This window comes from Vidua chalybeata, chromosome 12 (genome assembly GCF_026979565.1).
Source record: "Vidua chalybeata isolate OUT-0048 chromosome 12, bVidCha1 merged haplotype, whole genome shotgun sequence".
Taxonomy (NCBI): domain Eukaryota; kingdom Metazoa; phylum Chordata; class Aves; order Passeriformes; family Viduidae; genus Vidua; species Vidua chalybeata.
The window spans coordinates 20,627,225-20,641,139 of NC_071541.1; the positions used below are offsets into that span (position 1 = coordinate 20,627,225).

Genomic DNA, 13,915 nt, shown 5'->3' on the forward strand with positions numbered 1-13,915 from the left:
CTTGCTTAGAAACAGCAACGTTAAATTACAATAGGAAATAAAATTTCAAATTAACAACATCTTTTTCTCTTAGCCACAATTTCCATTCACATCATGGTACAAGTGGCTCTGAAACCACAGCAAAGGGAAGAGGAATAAAGCATGGGTTCTGCAGTACGTACATTCTGGTGGAAGTCTGTTCTTTCTAAAAGCAAGCCTTTCAGTTTTCTTTCTGCTTTCTGCCAAACTAAACAGGACTCCGTAAACATACTGACGCACTGGCCTATACAGAAGAGCAGCAGGAGGCAAGTCTTTGTTGGCTTCATCTTCTATAGAAACGGCGATTTTGATTTCACCCTTTGGCATGAAAGAAAGCAGAGAAATATGATATGTTACAGTGAACAAGAAGCAACCAGGTATGCATGGCAACCCAATCCAATCCTAATACGTGTCAGCTAGTCAAGGCAAATGTGATTCAGTAGTAAAGTGGATCTCAGCTCAGGGAAGGATTAGCTCAGCCTGCTTAATTTCCTCCCGGTTCTGTTGCTTTCCTCTTTCCCTTCTCCATCACACACATATTTGTCTGGACATGTGAGGATTAATTAAATATTGCTCTTTTAATACAGGCACTTGGAAAAACAGTACACATGGAAATAGAGCAAAGTGCTTTTAGACAGCCAAAGCACATTTGAAGCTGATCTAGATTTCAGGCAGTTATTTTAAAAAATACTCATGCTGTCTAAAAACACCAGTCTGACTTTTTGCTGCAGGATTTGAAACAGCATTGGGGACTCACTGTAAAAAACAATGCATCAGCACACCTGGAGAAAAAACACCTAATTAGGAATTACTACAATAAGGTTAGGTTTTTATATGTATGTAGAAATTTAGAATTTTATACCTTTAAAAAAATAGCATGTAAGAACCTTACAACATTTTCTCTCAGAACAGCAACACTGTTTTCTATAACTGCACATCCAAACATGTTAAGATATTCTTGGAAAATGACTGATTGCACTGCCCCCAAAAATCAACCTTTATTTTTAACACCAACAAGAAAACACTCCATTGTGCTACTTTCTCTTAAAAAAAACCCCAATTTAAACTATCCCAGTAATGAATTCTGAAGGTGACACCTTGAAATGGTTACATTAGGATATTGTCAGATTTAACTCTGACAACACTACCTTAGGTGTAAGTTTATGTCTCAAAGGTCACTCTTCATAACAGCAACATAACCTGGAACATGTGCCCATTTCTAAAGAATCCCCATAATTCCACCACAGGGTTCAAGAGTTCTGCACTAGGGTCACAGAGACCCCCTGCAGCTCCAGGCTGAGCCAGAGGCGCTGGAAAGGGCCAGCAGGAAAGGCCCTGGGGGTGCTGGTGGCAGTGGCTGAGCAGGAGCCCAGGTGGGTCAGAAGGACTAGGGCAACTCGGGCTGTTCCAGCCCTGGTGTGGCAGCAGGGCCAGGGCAGTGCCCATCCCCTGTCCTGGACATTCTGGGGTCAGTTTTGAGCCCCTCACAACAAGAAAGAGCTTGAGGGGCTGGAGTGTGTCCAGAGAAGGGAACGGAGCTGGGGAAGGGGCTGAGGGAGCTGGGAGAGGAGCTCAGTCTGGAGAAAAGGAGGCTCGGGAGGGACCTTCTCAATCTGCACAACTCCCTGACAGGAGAGTGCAGCCAGGGGTGGTCAGGCTCTGTTTCCAGGGAACAAGGGACAGGACAAAGGAAGTGGCTTCAGGTGGCAGTGGTGGAGTCCCCATCTGTGAAGCCACGTAGATACAGCACTTGGAGGCATGGTTCAGTGGTGGCCTTGGCAGTGCTGGATTAACAGTTGTACTCAATGATCTTGATGATCTTTTCTAACCTAAATGATTCTGTGATTAAACATCAAGTAGCATTTAAACATGCTAAGAATATTTTGCTATGCAAAGTGTGAAACAGAACTGGTATCAATGGTCATCACAGACCTTTTGATTCTTCTTCACTTGTCTTTGACAAAAAAGTGTAAGAACACGAGCTGTGATACTAAACAAACAAATGGGAAATAGGAAAGCCAAACCTCAACCTCGATGCAGTAACTTTTAGTTTGATAGATTTCAGATCTGCCTGTGGGCCTTATTGTCTTGAAGAGGATTTTTAAGATGAATAAAAGTTAACAGGCATGGAGACAGTGCCATTTCGCTAGCTGCTGGTACAAAAGGGATTTCTTAGAGTTGGTGCATTTCTCTTGGGGCCAGCTATCAGTAATGGGAGGGGGATCAGACTGGGAGAGAAAACAATCTCAGTACTTTTGAACACTGAAAATAGAGAAGACTTGGCACAGACACCAAAGCACATATGCAGGAATTTTTAGATGGAAATGGACTCTACATAAACACACACACAGACATATACACCCATGCATAGAGATATATACAAATAACTGCAAACAGTTGGGACAAAATAATTAATTTTGTAAATAAACACTTCTAATTATAGCCATCTCCTATTTACTGGAACAATGTACCATATCACTGGTAAGAAAATGGGGGGGGGGAACTGGTTCAAGTGGTCAGTAAAAAGCAACCAGAACTTAGAACATTAAAAAGGATATAAAAATCTGATATGCTAGCCAAAAATGCCAGGCCAATTATCTTCACAGAATCATTATCTCACAGTACCTCATTTTAAAATGTCATACCTTGGTTAGGACATGAAAGATGTAAGGATACATTAACCCCTTCTTGTGCCTGTGCTCTGCCACTCGCAATACTTCAGGTGCTACCGGAGGTAATGGAGGCGTGGTAATATCCATGTGGTTTCTGGTGGGCATGGACAACAGGCATGGGATTTGTGGATTACTGGTTTGATTCCCTTTGACATCAGCTGCCTGACTTCCTGAAGAAGCACTAGAGGAACCTTCTGCCTGCAACAGAACATACAAAATAGAGTGCTTTGTGTGTGTCCAGAAACATACCAGGAGATCAACCAAGAGAAACAGCAAACTTCCTCCCTCATCCCTAAAGAAAATAGTACATCTTCACATCACACTGATGCAGTGTGCAGAATACATTATCCAAAGCTGGCTGCAAGGTTTTCAGGAAGCCTTCAGCCATTGTTTGCTAGTAGAACCAAATTACTAAGAAAATAAATATTATGATAAAACTTTTAACTTATTAACAGCAACATAAATTATTATTTTCTAAAAATTTAAACTGCATAATGCAGAAGTGGACTGATGGCCTTTTAATGACTTGTGAATGGCCTTTTAACTCAGTATTTCCAAGATACTCCCTACTCAATGTGTTAACTGACAGTCACATAGTCTGTAATTTATCTAGACTTCCACATAGCCCTTCTCAGCTTGCAATTCTACTCAAAACAGGGGAAATTACATGGTTCAATTAAATAACATGTAAAATACATAGTGTCCAAACTCAAAACCTTGTAAATGCTGTTGGTTTTTTTGGCTGTTTGGGTTTTTTTAACATAAAAGCTCTTAGTCTGAGAAGACTGTAAGAGAAAATGCTGAAGTTTTCTGACTGGAAAACTGAAGTGGCATTCTATTCCAGTTCTAGAAATGCAGTTCATAAACTTATGGGAAAAATATGATGCATAAAAATATACTGTAAACCTCCCAGCCTTTATAAGGATTTTATGTTGATTTCTCACAGATAGAATAAAAAAAAAATTCTCACAGGTAGAACAAAAAAAAATTTCCAGTTCATTCCTAAAAATCCTGGTCTTCAAAACCGAAAGCTGGTTTTAGCTTAAGAGTTCATGTTAAGTTAGCTTCATGCCTATAAATTATTATAGCAATAGTAAAAACTTTTGAGAGCAAAATTTCATCACTTGATGATACATCATGTATGAGCATTTTCACAATATGAGTAAAGAAGTTCACATGCTTCCTAAGACTTGAAAAGCAAGGCTGAAATTGAAAGGGTCAAAGCATGAAATCCCACAAAATATGTAACATAAAAAATAGGCCCAAGCAAGCTCAGGTGGTTCACTTCAGACCCATGAAAAATCCTAATCTGAATGCAAATAACAAAAAAACCCCACACAACTTCCAAAAGTCTTCTACAGGAAGGTGAAGGTAGTAATAACAGGCTCTAGTAAAATACCAAAGGGCAACCTTCTTTTCAGATGATGCTTTAATCACACAATCAAAGACGATGTTACTGAAAGATTGTATTTTAGTTGGTAATATGGATTTCATTTGAGTTATAAAAATGAAAATATATAGATGAAATGGTTAAAACCTGTAAACCAGAACATTTCCAAACCAATATGCTTAATAACAAATGCCTTTATATCACAGCTTTATTAAATCCATGTTACAGTATCAAATATATCTATGTGAGGTTAAAGACTTTCCCTATCTTCTACAACCCCAACAACTCTTAAGTCAGCAATACTGAACCACAGCAAGGAGTTTACAGAACTATCAATTACTGAGAGCACACAGGGAAGAAGACAAAAACCCTCACATGACAGCAATGCTTTCCCTGACTGCAGTACCCAGGCTCTTTCTGCATCTGCTCCAGCAATATTCCAACACCTAAGCTGAGGAAACACCACAGTTAAAGGGTGATTCTTTTCTTTAGAAATATGCATCCAGTCAAATGAGAGGAGCTTATCTTTGTAATGTAGAATTCACACTGTGAGGTAACTGCAAGGAATTTTGACATTTAAGTCAAGCGAAAGGAGTGTCAAGACTGCTGCTACCTGCCTGACCTATGCTGGATGTTCAGCACTTTACTTCAGAAAATCTCACAGCTCACTCAGTTGAAATCTTCATAGAATCACAGATTGGAAGGGACCTTTGAGACAATCTTTTTCCACCCCTGCCATGGCCCAGGGACACCTTCCACTGTCACAGGTTGCTCCAGGCCCTGTCCAATCTGGCCTTGGACACTTCCAAGGATGGGGAAGCTTCTCTGGGCAACATCTTAAGGAAGTACTACCTCTTTTCTCAGTCATTAATATTTCACTTCTCCAGGAAATGAGAAAATGTACTCACAATCCTTCCTTTTGTGCTCAAAAGATACTTCTGCCTTCTCCTGCTACTGAGGGCTGACGAAGTGGTTTGATAATAAAAAACAAACAGGCAAGTAAAGCTCAGGAGCATTACTACATTAAACTGGATATATTTAAGTCAGCCTGTGCATACATCTCCTGGAAAGTTTAGTGAGTGCTCGTTCAGCTCTGGCTCAGTGTAGGGGCTGTCTTTTGGAAAGGACATGCTCAGGGCTGGGGGACCCACAGGGCTGCACACAGGCCCAGCCCAGCAGAGAAGAAAGGAATGTAATAGGTCAAATTAGCATTTGCATACGGTGACTAATCCCAGGCAGACACGGTTACAGGCATGGCCTGCAGAAATAATAACTGCTGATGGATGAAATCATCCACTTGATATTTTAAGCACAAAAGCCCAAGTTTACTGGAATTCCTACGCCAAAAGTACAGGGAAAATGTTCTGTTTGCTCATAGTGTAACTAACTCAAGATCAAGGATTTTTGACAGAGTTAACAACTGTTGTACAGCTCCACCAACAAGGCACAGAGATATTAAGTGCGAATGCTCTGAACCTTCTTTCCAAACAGAGATCAGCCTTGGAATAGAGACCATCATGTTCTTGATTTGAATATGGTTTGAAATCTCAAATTTAATAATGATAAATCTTTATCAAAGGCTATCTAGCCCATCTTTACCTAGTTAAACAGCAACACTAACTGGTCCCATGGAGCTACTTTAACAAGCATTATGTGAAACTCCTACCATGCAGTTATAAAGGATTTTTAACTCCTCAGCTGAGCTCTAATACACCTGCAGTGGCCTGTGGCTAACACTGACGGTGTCAGAGCTGTGCTTACTCCACTGTGGGTTACAGGATATGGACTCTGACTCCGTGGACACTCAGACTGTCACACTCCTTCCTAGAAGTCCAACATGCATTACTGGAAGCCCAGAGAGCAACATCTCAGGGTAAGATTGTTGGCTAAGGGCCAAAGTTATTGATTTGTTCCTGGTTTGTATCTAGTAGTTTCTAAAACATCCTATTTCGTGTTTGTTTTTATGTATATGCTACAGTGTCCTTGGAAAACTTCCTCCTGTATTCCAAAGTTGTTGTTTCGTAACTAACAAAGTGTACAGATTTGCACTAAATGCTATGGATCTATACTGAAAATCCTCCTCCAGGTTTGCCGTAAAGTTTTAACACAAAGTAATAAAATGTGAATTTAAGGAAATACCTTTGTTTGGTCTCCCAGCTCTCCACGCGTTTGACCTTCTGACTGGGTTCCTGGCTTTTCCCAGCCTATTTTGTTCCCACTGACATGGCTGAAGGACAACAGAAGGAAAATCATCATACTAAAATGCAGTTTGAGAGACAGTGAAATAAATCCTTGGTGTCTGTGACTGGAATTTTGAGCAAGATTCTGATTTTAAGGGACACTCTCTATTAAAAATGTCTATTTGCAGGAGTCTTGAAAAAATTTCTGACATTCACATTACATTACACCCAAATTTAGGACATGTAAACAGTACAAGTTCAGTGAAGTTCTGTAGATTTTAGCTTCTGAAATTTTAATGAATTACACTATGAAGCAGGAGTATGTTTTATACAAAGTAAAGGACTGGAAGGCTTTATGACATTTACCAAAACCTCACTCTCTCAATAAAATTTAAGGGCAGAAGAGGAAAAACACCCAACACTTTCTGGTTTCGGATTCCTGCTTAGGGAACAAGGCGATAAGATTGAACAATGCACATGTCTGCAGTCATAGTGACCCAAAACCATCTTTTTAAGGTCAATCATATCACTAATTTGCAGATTTCTTCAAAGTCCAACTCTGCCAAGAACTGGACTTTAATTATGCTTGTGGGTCCCTTTCAGCTCAGGGTATTCTATGATTGATTCTAGCATTCTTACTTTCAGGATGCAGGTAAACTATTTTGAAAGTAAATTCATTTTAACAGAAGCTGAGTAAGAGAACATCCTCATGAGAAACTTACTTCACTGCACTGCCATTGCCTTCATCATTGTCAGAGGACGAAGATGTAGAAGAGGCAGGAAAATAGGTTGAATCCACATGATTAGGGCTCCCACTCTGGGCTGGATTTATTGGAGAAGACCGTTCATACAATGGTGTGTGTTTTCCTTCGTGAGGAATGTTACTGTAATTGTTCTGCTCAGACAGACTTTTTCCACCTGTTTCCAAGGTGATGGTTGGCTCAGAGAGGCTGTACGGGTATGGACCCTGGCCTTGGGCCCCACCCTGACCGGACATCTGCTGGGCCTAAAATAAAGGGATCTCTCTTGAGTGAGGGCAACTAAGGCTTTGCTTTTAAAACAAAATACATTCTTTAATCAAGTGGCCTTTTCCAAATGCATGTGTTGAAACTCAGCCATCTTGAGCATCCACAAAAACTGTTCCACCAGAGGATCACTTTAGTTTCAGATATAAAATTCAGTCAGTGACTGCCCACACTGAAAAAGCTGGCTACACCTTTCCCACCTGGATTCCAGTTTGCTGAGCACAGCAGACCTCTCCCCAAGGAGCAGGGCAGAAGCTGTACTTACCACAGGTTTTGCTTGTAGTGAGGTCTGTGGAATGTTAAGCATCTGAGAAGGAACATATGGTGGCACTATCCCAGGCATACCAAACTGATTCGGTCTGGCTGCTGTATTGCAGGGGAGGAGGGGAAAAGAGAAGGAAAAAAAAAAAAGAAAAAAAAAACCCCAAGCACTCATGAAAACACTCAGTATTTGACACAAATGGTACCCTGTTTGTCCTTTTGCTTCTATGGTTTATTTATTCTTGTTCAGTTAGCATTACTGTTTTCTCCTATGCCTTTAAGTCAGTTTTATCCATTTTTACCTTTCAATAGAAATACTTTGTAGCTTGTGAAGTGTATTTTATGTGTCTCACCTTCTTTCAGGTGTTTGGATCTCTCATTGCTGCACATTCCTATTCTGTCTGGGAATCAAAGGTAGCTTACAAGAAAAAAAACCCCAAGACATGTCATAATGGAGATGCTGCCAACGTCATGCAGATACAGAATGCTGGGATTTTGTCATTTAAATATTTGACCTAGAGTAGCTTCTTAACCCTTTGATGCAGATCTTTGGAAGTAAATAAGACACCCCACATCCTCTAGAAGAGCAGGAAAAATCTGTGTCAGTGTACTAGTATGGTAACTGAAGATCTTTAGAAAATTTCAGCTAAAATGACATTTTAGCATTAAAACTGGTGCACAAGTAGGAAATCCTGTGATCACCCATTTTAATTTTTAAGCCTTGAGAATAATCTGCAACAGCACAACAATGTGTGGCTGCAATTTGAGCAGGTTTGTTATTACACCAAAAAATCAAAGACTATAAAGGGATTTCTAAAACATGCCAGGAAGGCCAGTGAGAAAGAGTAAATATGCATTCATGACTAGAAATAGCAACTGTCCTCATGAATGGGAGTGGACACCAGACTTCAGTTGTTCATAGCACCATTCTCTCAAGAGTCCAGTGCCAATGGATGCTGCAATAGCCAAGAAGAAAAGTAATCCAGGTTGTTCTCTTTTGGGACAAGAACACAACCTCAGCACATATCCTAGGAAAACCTTCTTCTGAAGCCTCATCTTCACAGGTCAATGGGAATTGCCAGAAGATATAAACATTTTTGTAAGATGCTGCCACCAATACCATTTCTGATTTAGGGTTACCCTAGGTTTTAGTTAAAACAAAAGGCCTGGCTGCTGTCATTACTTACCTAGGTAATGTGGTGGATGAAATGGCATAGGCTTATTAGTTGCTGAGTAATAAGCAACCGCTCTCTTAAACCGAGTAACTTTGTCATCTGTTCTAGACTAAAAAAAAAAAAAAAAAAAAAAAAAAAAAAAAAAAACTGTCAGAAGCTGTGCAGGTTTGTCACCTGCAGGTCAACACAGGGTTGTATAGTAGTTAATGTACACAATATCTCAGGAGTAATGTCTATGGGCTGCAGCACTGCTCCAGTACAAGAAATGTTACATCAACCCATGTAAGAGTAAAGTTTAAACATTCAGTCTTCATGTACAGCTGATTCTCAAAGGCAGTGCACACAGCTAGGCTAAAAACCCCTCTGGTTATCAAGAATTTAAAGCACTGAGGGCAAGCACAGTATTTTCATCCTCAGAAAGCATGGCACGTGAAATTAGAAGAGCTGAGCCACTGCAAATACAAAGAGATTCCTATTATCAACTGATCAAATCACTATTTTATCAAGTGCAATTCTTCAACACAAATATACAGCAAAATAGATTTTAAAAAAAGAAAACAAGACAATATTTGGCTTTATACTTTACCTGCGAATGCTGAAAAACATCTTTTGCTATGGCATCCAAATCAGCGGTGTCCTGAATGTTGCGGACGTAGTCAGCTACGGCTTTGATCACTACGTCACACGGTGGTAAAACTAACTGGTGAGCACGTACCTGTGAGCAAACACGGCAGGTGAGCATGCAGTGGGTTACACAGCACACAGCTGACCTCCCCTCTACTGACAGCACCTGCAACAAAGTCCCTATGCCCACATGTACTATCTAACTACTTCTGGACCTCCTACTTTGTTTTTAAGACATCACCTTAAACAGGGACTCATACAATTACAACTCACCTCTATGTAAACCTGTTGGTTAAGTATCAGCTCCAACAACAAATGTCAACAATGCTGATTCTTTTACTGCTTTCTAGTTGCACATTTCCTCCAGTACAAAATGCTTCATCTAATTAATCATACACTGTAATCTTCACCATACATATGCCAGGAAATATTTAGACACAGTTTATTTTCTGAGTGTAAAGTGATAGCAGAATTGATGAAAAAGACCCATTGGAAACCCTGGACTTCCACCTCAGCATTCAATTGGTTACTCCTGAAAATAAATTATGACTTGGCCTATGATTATGGGAATGGCTGCTCCTATGTGCCCTGTGTAATCCTTCATGGGGAACAGAAGCTTCAGGCCAAGGAACCATCCTGTACCTCTGTAAAATTCCAGGCAGGGAGCAGTGCTGCCAGCTGGATCTGAAGAACTCCTCAACCATCAGCAGCTTCTGCTCCCAACCTAAGTGCTGCACAGGCTGGCTCATAGAGCCAGGAACAAGGTCTCCAAACATGAGTCCTACATTCCAGAGGAAGCCTCTGGAAGCTCTGCACAATTCTGAAGCACTCTGCTTGGGCCTATAGGGGCAGCTAGGTTTTTGCTTTTAACATCTTTTAATCTGTCTGTTTGCAAAATTCAGTGATTCAGAACCTGAAAGATGACTATTATCATTTAATGGTTCCATTTTTAAGATACAAAAAGAATTTGAAAAATCTTTTTGAGTCCTTACTGCATTCTACACAGAGAGATCACACTTTACTAGAAAACAGTGCAATTCAGACTTCTCAGAAACATTTATGCAAAATTCTGATTAATACTCTGATAGTTTTATCTTTGCAAATTTTAAAACCATACCACAATTCCTTTTCATTTTATACAGTCTACCCTATGTGATTATTTTCCTCCCTGTCCTTATCTGATCTACTTATGATGTTATTTCTTACACTGCCCTCTTCATATTTAGACCATGGAATTCTTGCCAGATACCCATTTCTATTAATTTCCTTCTCCTAATGTCTACTTTTTACAAATGTCAGGATATTTATTCTTTATCTGGTCATTCTCTACCAGAAATGAGCTCTATATTTTATAAGCCTAAATTAAACAAAGAAACAGAATGGTTAAGGAACCTTAGAGCCCATCTAGTACCACGGAAGGGACACCTTCCACTGTCCCAGGCTGCTCCAAGCCCCATCCAACCTGGCCTTGGACACTTCCAGGGACCCAGGGGCAGCCACAGCTTCTCTGGGCACCTGTGCCAGGGCCTCCCCACCCTCACAGGGAAGAATTTCTTTCTAATAACAAACCTAAACCTGCCCTCCCTTTCAGTTAAGACCATTACCCCGTGTTCTGTCAGTCCATGCCCTTGTGAAAAGTGAACAGTTAAGAACAGTTTTGTTTAGTGTAGTCAGTGGCAGGGGAACTAAGTTCCCACTAGTGTGCACTCTGAATATAGACAACAATACTAAATATAGATCGCACTCTACATATAAGCTTAGAGTCACAAATATTGGTGACAAAATTTTGCCCACCTTTTTTCTAGGAGGAGGAATAGATTTTCTTCTCCCTGGTAATCCAAGTCAGTTGCTGAACACCTCCCATTTGTAACAAATCTCTAAAACAGCTGAATCATTCCATGGCTGTGTCATGCTGGATGTGCTCTCTGCAGAGCCCTTGCAGAAACCCTGCACTGCACTGCTCCCTGAGTGTTCCTGCAATCTCTGCTTGGAAATACAGTGGCTGACAGAAGTAAGCAATGTCCTGTTAATATATGTGATCTCCATGATGGCAATATTGAATAAACCATATAAAGCTGGCATCACGAGAAGACATCACATCATTCGGGCACTAACAGCCATCTAAGGCCCTGGAAGTTTGAAGCCCAAGTGCGGCCTATCAAAGGCTCACTTGGCATATTGCTCACATTTAGCTGCCTGTAAACAGCCTCAAGATCTCACTAGACCATACTCTTCAATCCTGAAGTGAGACCTGGAAGTATGTTTTACAGGCCTAGAGACCTCTCATGCATTTGGACTTTCTTGTTTCAAAGACATCCAGTGCAGATGTGAGAACATCCTCAAAACTAAGAGTATCACGACCTATATTACACAAAAGTTTGAAATTAAAACTGTGAAATAAAAAGTACTTTCCTGATATTAAAGAATAAAATATCCTTCTATTAATTTCAGAAATTTCCAGAAATCTGAAATTGTAGATCTTGTACTGAATCATAAAGAATGTTTCTACTCCTGTGTGCATTAAAATACAAGCTAAGTCTTACTGCATGTTAGGGCTAGGAAAAATTCAAACTTGCAGCAGAAGTTACAGGGCCTGTGTTGGTGGTTCAAACTTATTTTTAGTGTTACACAAAGCATTTTAGAGCAAAAGCAGCAGCATGTTTTACCAATTTCTTATTAGAAGTTACTTTTTTCCCCCTTATCCTCTAGAGAAATGTTTCAGACAAGCAACAACACTGAAAATCAATTTTGGAAGGCAAACATGGAAGTGGGTCCCATACTTGCAGGCAATCAGGTTGGAGAGCTTATATCTGAGAGGGGCCCAGTTTCTTTGTTAGCTGTAAAAGGACTCCAGTTTGTGACAGAGCACTGACAAAAATCGCAAGTCATTTATTTGTGCATTCTGAAAAGACAAAGTGGGGAAAGGCAATGAATTCTATAGGGGCATTTGTCAAAATGAGTAGCACTACAAACATGGAAGCAACAAGATAAAAATGTCTTGTATTTGACAAAATAAACTTGTAAAAATGCTTTTTTGGAAGAGAACAGACTCACATAAGCACAACTCCATAAGATAATCAGGATAGTGTAGAAGGTACCTAAGCTACATTTGGGAAAAGCTCCCCAACTCTGGGAACACCCCACTGTCTTCAGGAACAAAACCTGCAGAGACTAATCAACACCACATTTACTGTTGTGCCTGTCGGGAACAGATAATTGGATCAGTTTCATTTTCAAAACATTTTAAAAAAGAGACCTTGAACATTCCGTTGCTGTGAAGCAACATACAGGGAACAACTTTTTTTCGCTAATGAGTGAAAAGGCTGAAGATATGATGAGGAACACAAATTATGTCAGAAAGCAAAGGAGAGAGCAGAATCACAAGCCAAAGATGTGATACAGACAGACTTCATGAGACCCGTGGACAGCGCAGCACACTCTGAACCTGAGGGCTGGGCTGCCATCCAGAACTCCCTGACAAGCCGTAGGGATGAGCCAATAGGAGCCTTCAGAAATTCTACAGCTATAGAAGTGAAGCCTTGCACCTGGGCAGGAATAACCCCTGGCTACTCCAGAGGCTACAGGTGTGCCAAAAGGGACCTGCAGCCAGAAGACACAGCAGACTGAAGAGGAGGCAGTGAGTGCACCCTAGGCTGTGCAGCAGGAGCACAGCCGGCAGACCCAGGGATCCCACTCCTTAGTGCACAGCAGATCCACTCCAGAGCACTGCACTCTGTCCAGGGCTCCAGCCACGTCAGAACAGCTGAGCTGGTTGTCGGCCATCCAGATCGTCAGACAGCAGCAATTGCTCTGGAAAGGGCTGAGGGAATGGGGCTTATCCAGCGCGGCAAAAACAAGGCTTCCACTACCCACAGAAAGGTAACTGAGCACAGAGAGCCAAGCTCTTCACAGCAGTATGTTGTGCAAGAGCAAAAGACACCAGACATACCCTGAAACAAGAAGGGCTCAGCACACAAGGCAAAGCATCTTCACCGTCAGGGCCATGAAACCGCAGGGCAGGCTGCCCAGACAGGCTGTGCAGTCTCCAACCTTGGAGATTTTCAAGACTAGTCTAGTCAGGGCCCTGAGCAATCTGCTCTGACCTCAAGCTCACCGCACTTTTCACAGGAGGCTCTACTAGATGACTTTCTGAGGTTCCGTCTGACCTGCATTATGATGACCCTTAGCATCAAAAAATCCCATGAACGACAAGGCATTTACTTGAAATATATCTTAATAGTGTCACCTTTGTCATCTGAGCAGCAACAAATTACCTAAGCATCTACACATATTAGTCTCCCTCTGGCAAACACCCTCTGAAGTCAACAGAGGAGTAAGACAGTAAGACAGGAATTTCCTAGAAAGATTCAGAGAAGAAGCCTGAACTGCATAATCTGGATTGCTTTCTAGAATTACCTTTGCCTCTCCACTGAGACATAACAACAATACTCTTCTTATTTATAAAGGGAGACTGCATTAAGCTTTGTTTCTAAAGTTACCATGTGAATGAAGAGTCAGCACTTCTTCAGTGGTCTGTGATCCCAAAGAGGCACCAATTCCTTCCAGAGGT

At 41.0% G+C, this 13,915-nt stretch overlaps 1 protein-coding gene across 3 annotated transcripts in view; it reads right to left on the reverse strand.

Moving 5' to 3' along the window:
* FAM120A (family with sequence similarity 120A) overlaps positions 1-13,915 on the reverse strand; it is a 48,022-nt gene that overhangs the window by 19,639 nt on the left and 14,468 nt on the right. For 2 of the 3 annotated variants that reach the window (XM_053954180.1, XM_053954177.1), the window contains exons 4-10: positions 9,308-9,436; positions 8,734-8,830; positions 7,551-7,651; positions 6,983-7,266; positions 6,220-6,307; positions 2,664-2,888; positions 162-336 (exon numbers count right to left, since the gene is read on the reverse strand). In XM_053954180.1, the coding sequence (XP_053810155.1) occupies positions 162-336; positions 2,664-2,888; positions 6,220-6,307; positions 6,983-7,266; positions 7,551-7,651; positions 8,734-8,830; positions 9,308-9,436 (1,099 nt within the window). The remainder of the gene's footprint in view (positions 1-161; positions 337-2,663; positions 2,889-6,219; positions 6,308-6,982; positions 7,267-7,550; positions 7,652-8,733; positions 8,831-9,307; positions 9,437-13,915) is intronic. The other variant, XM_053954178.1, reaches the window with a different exon arrangement.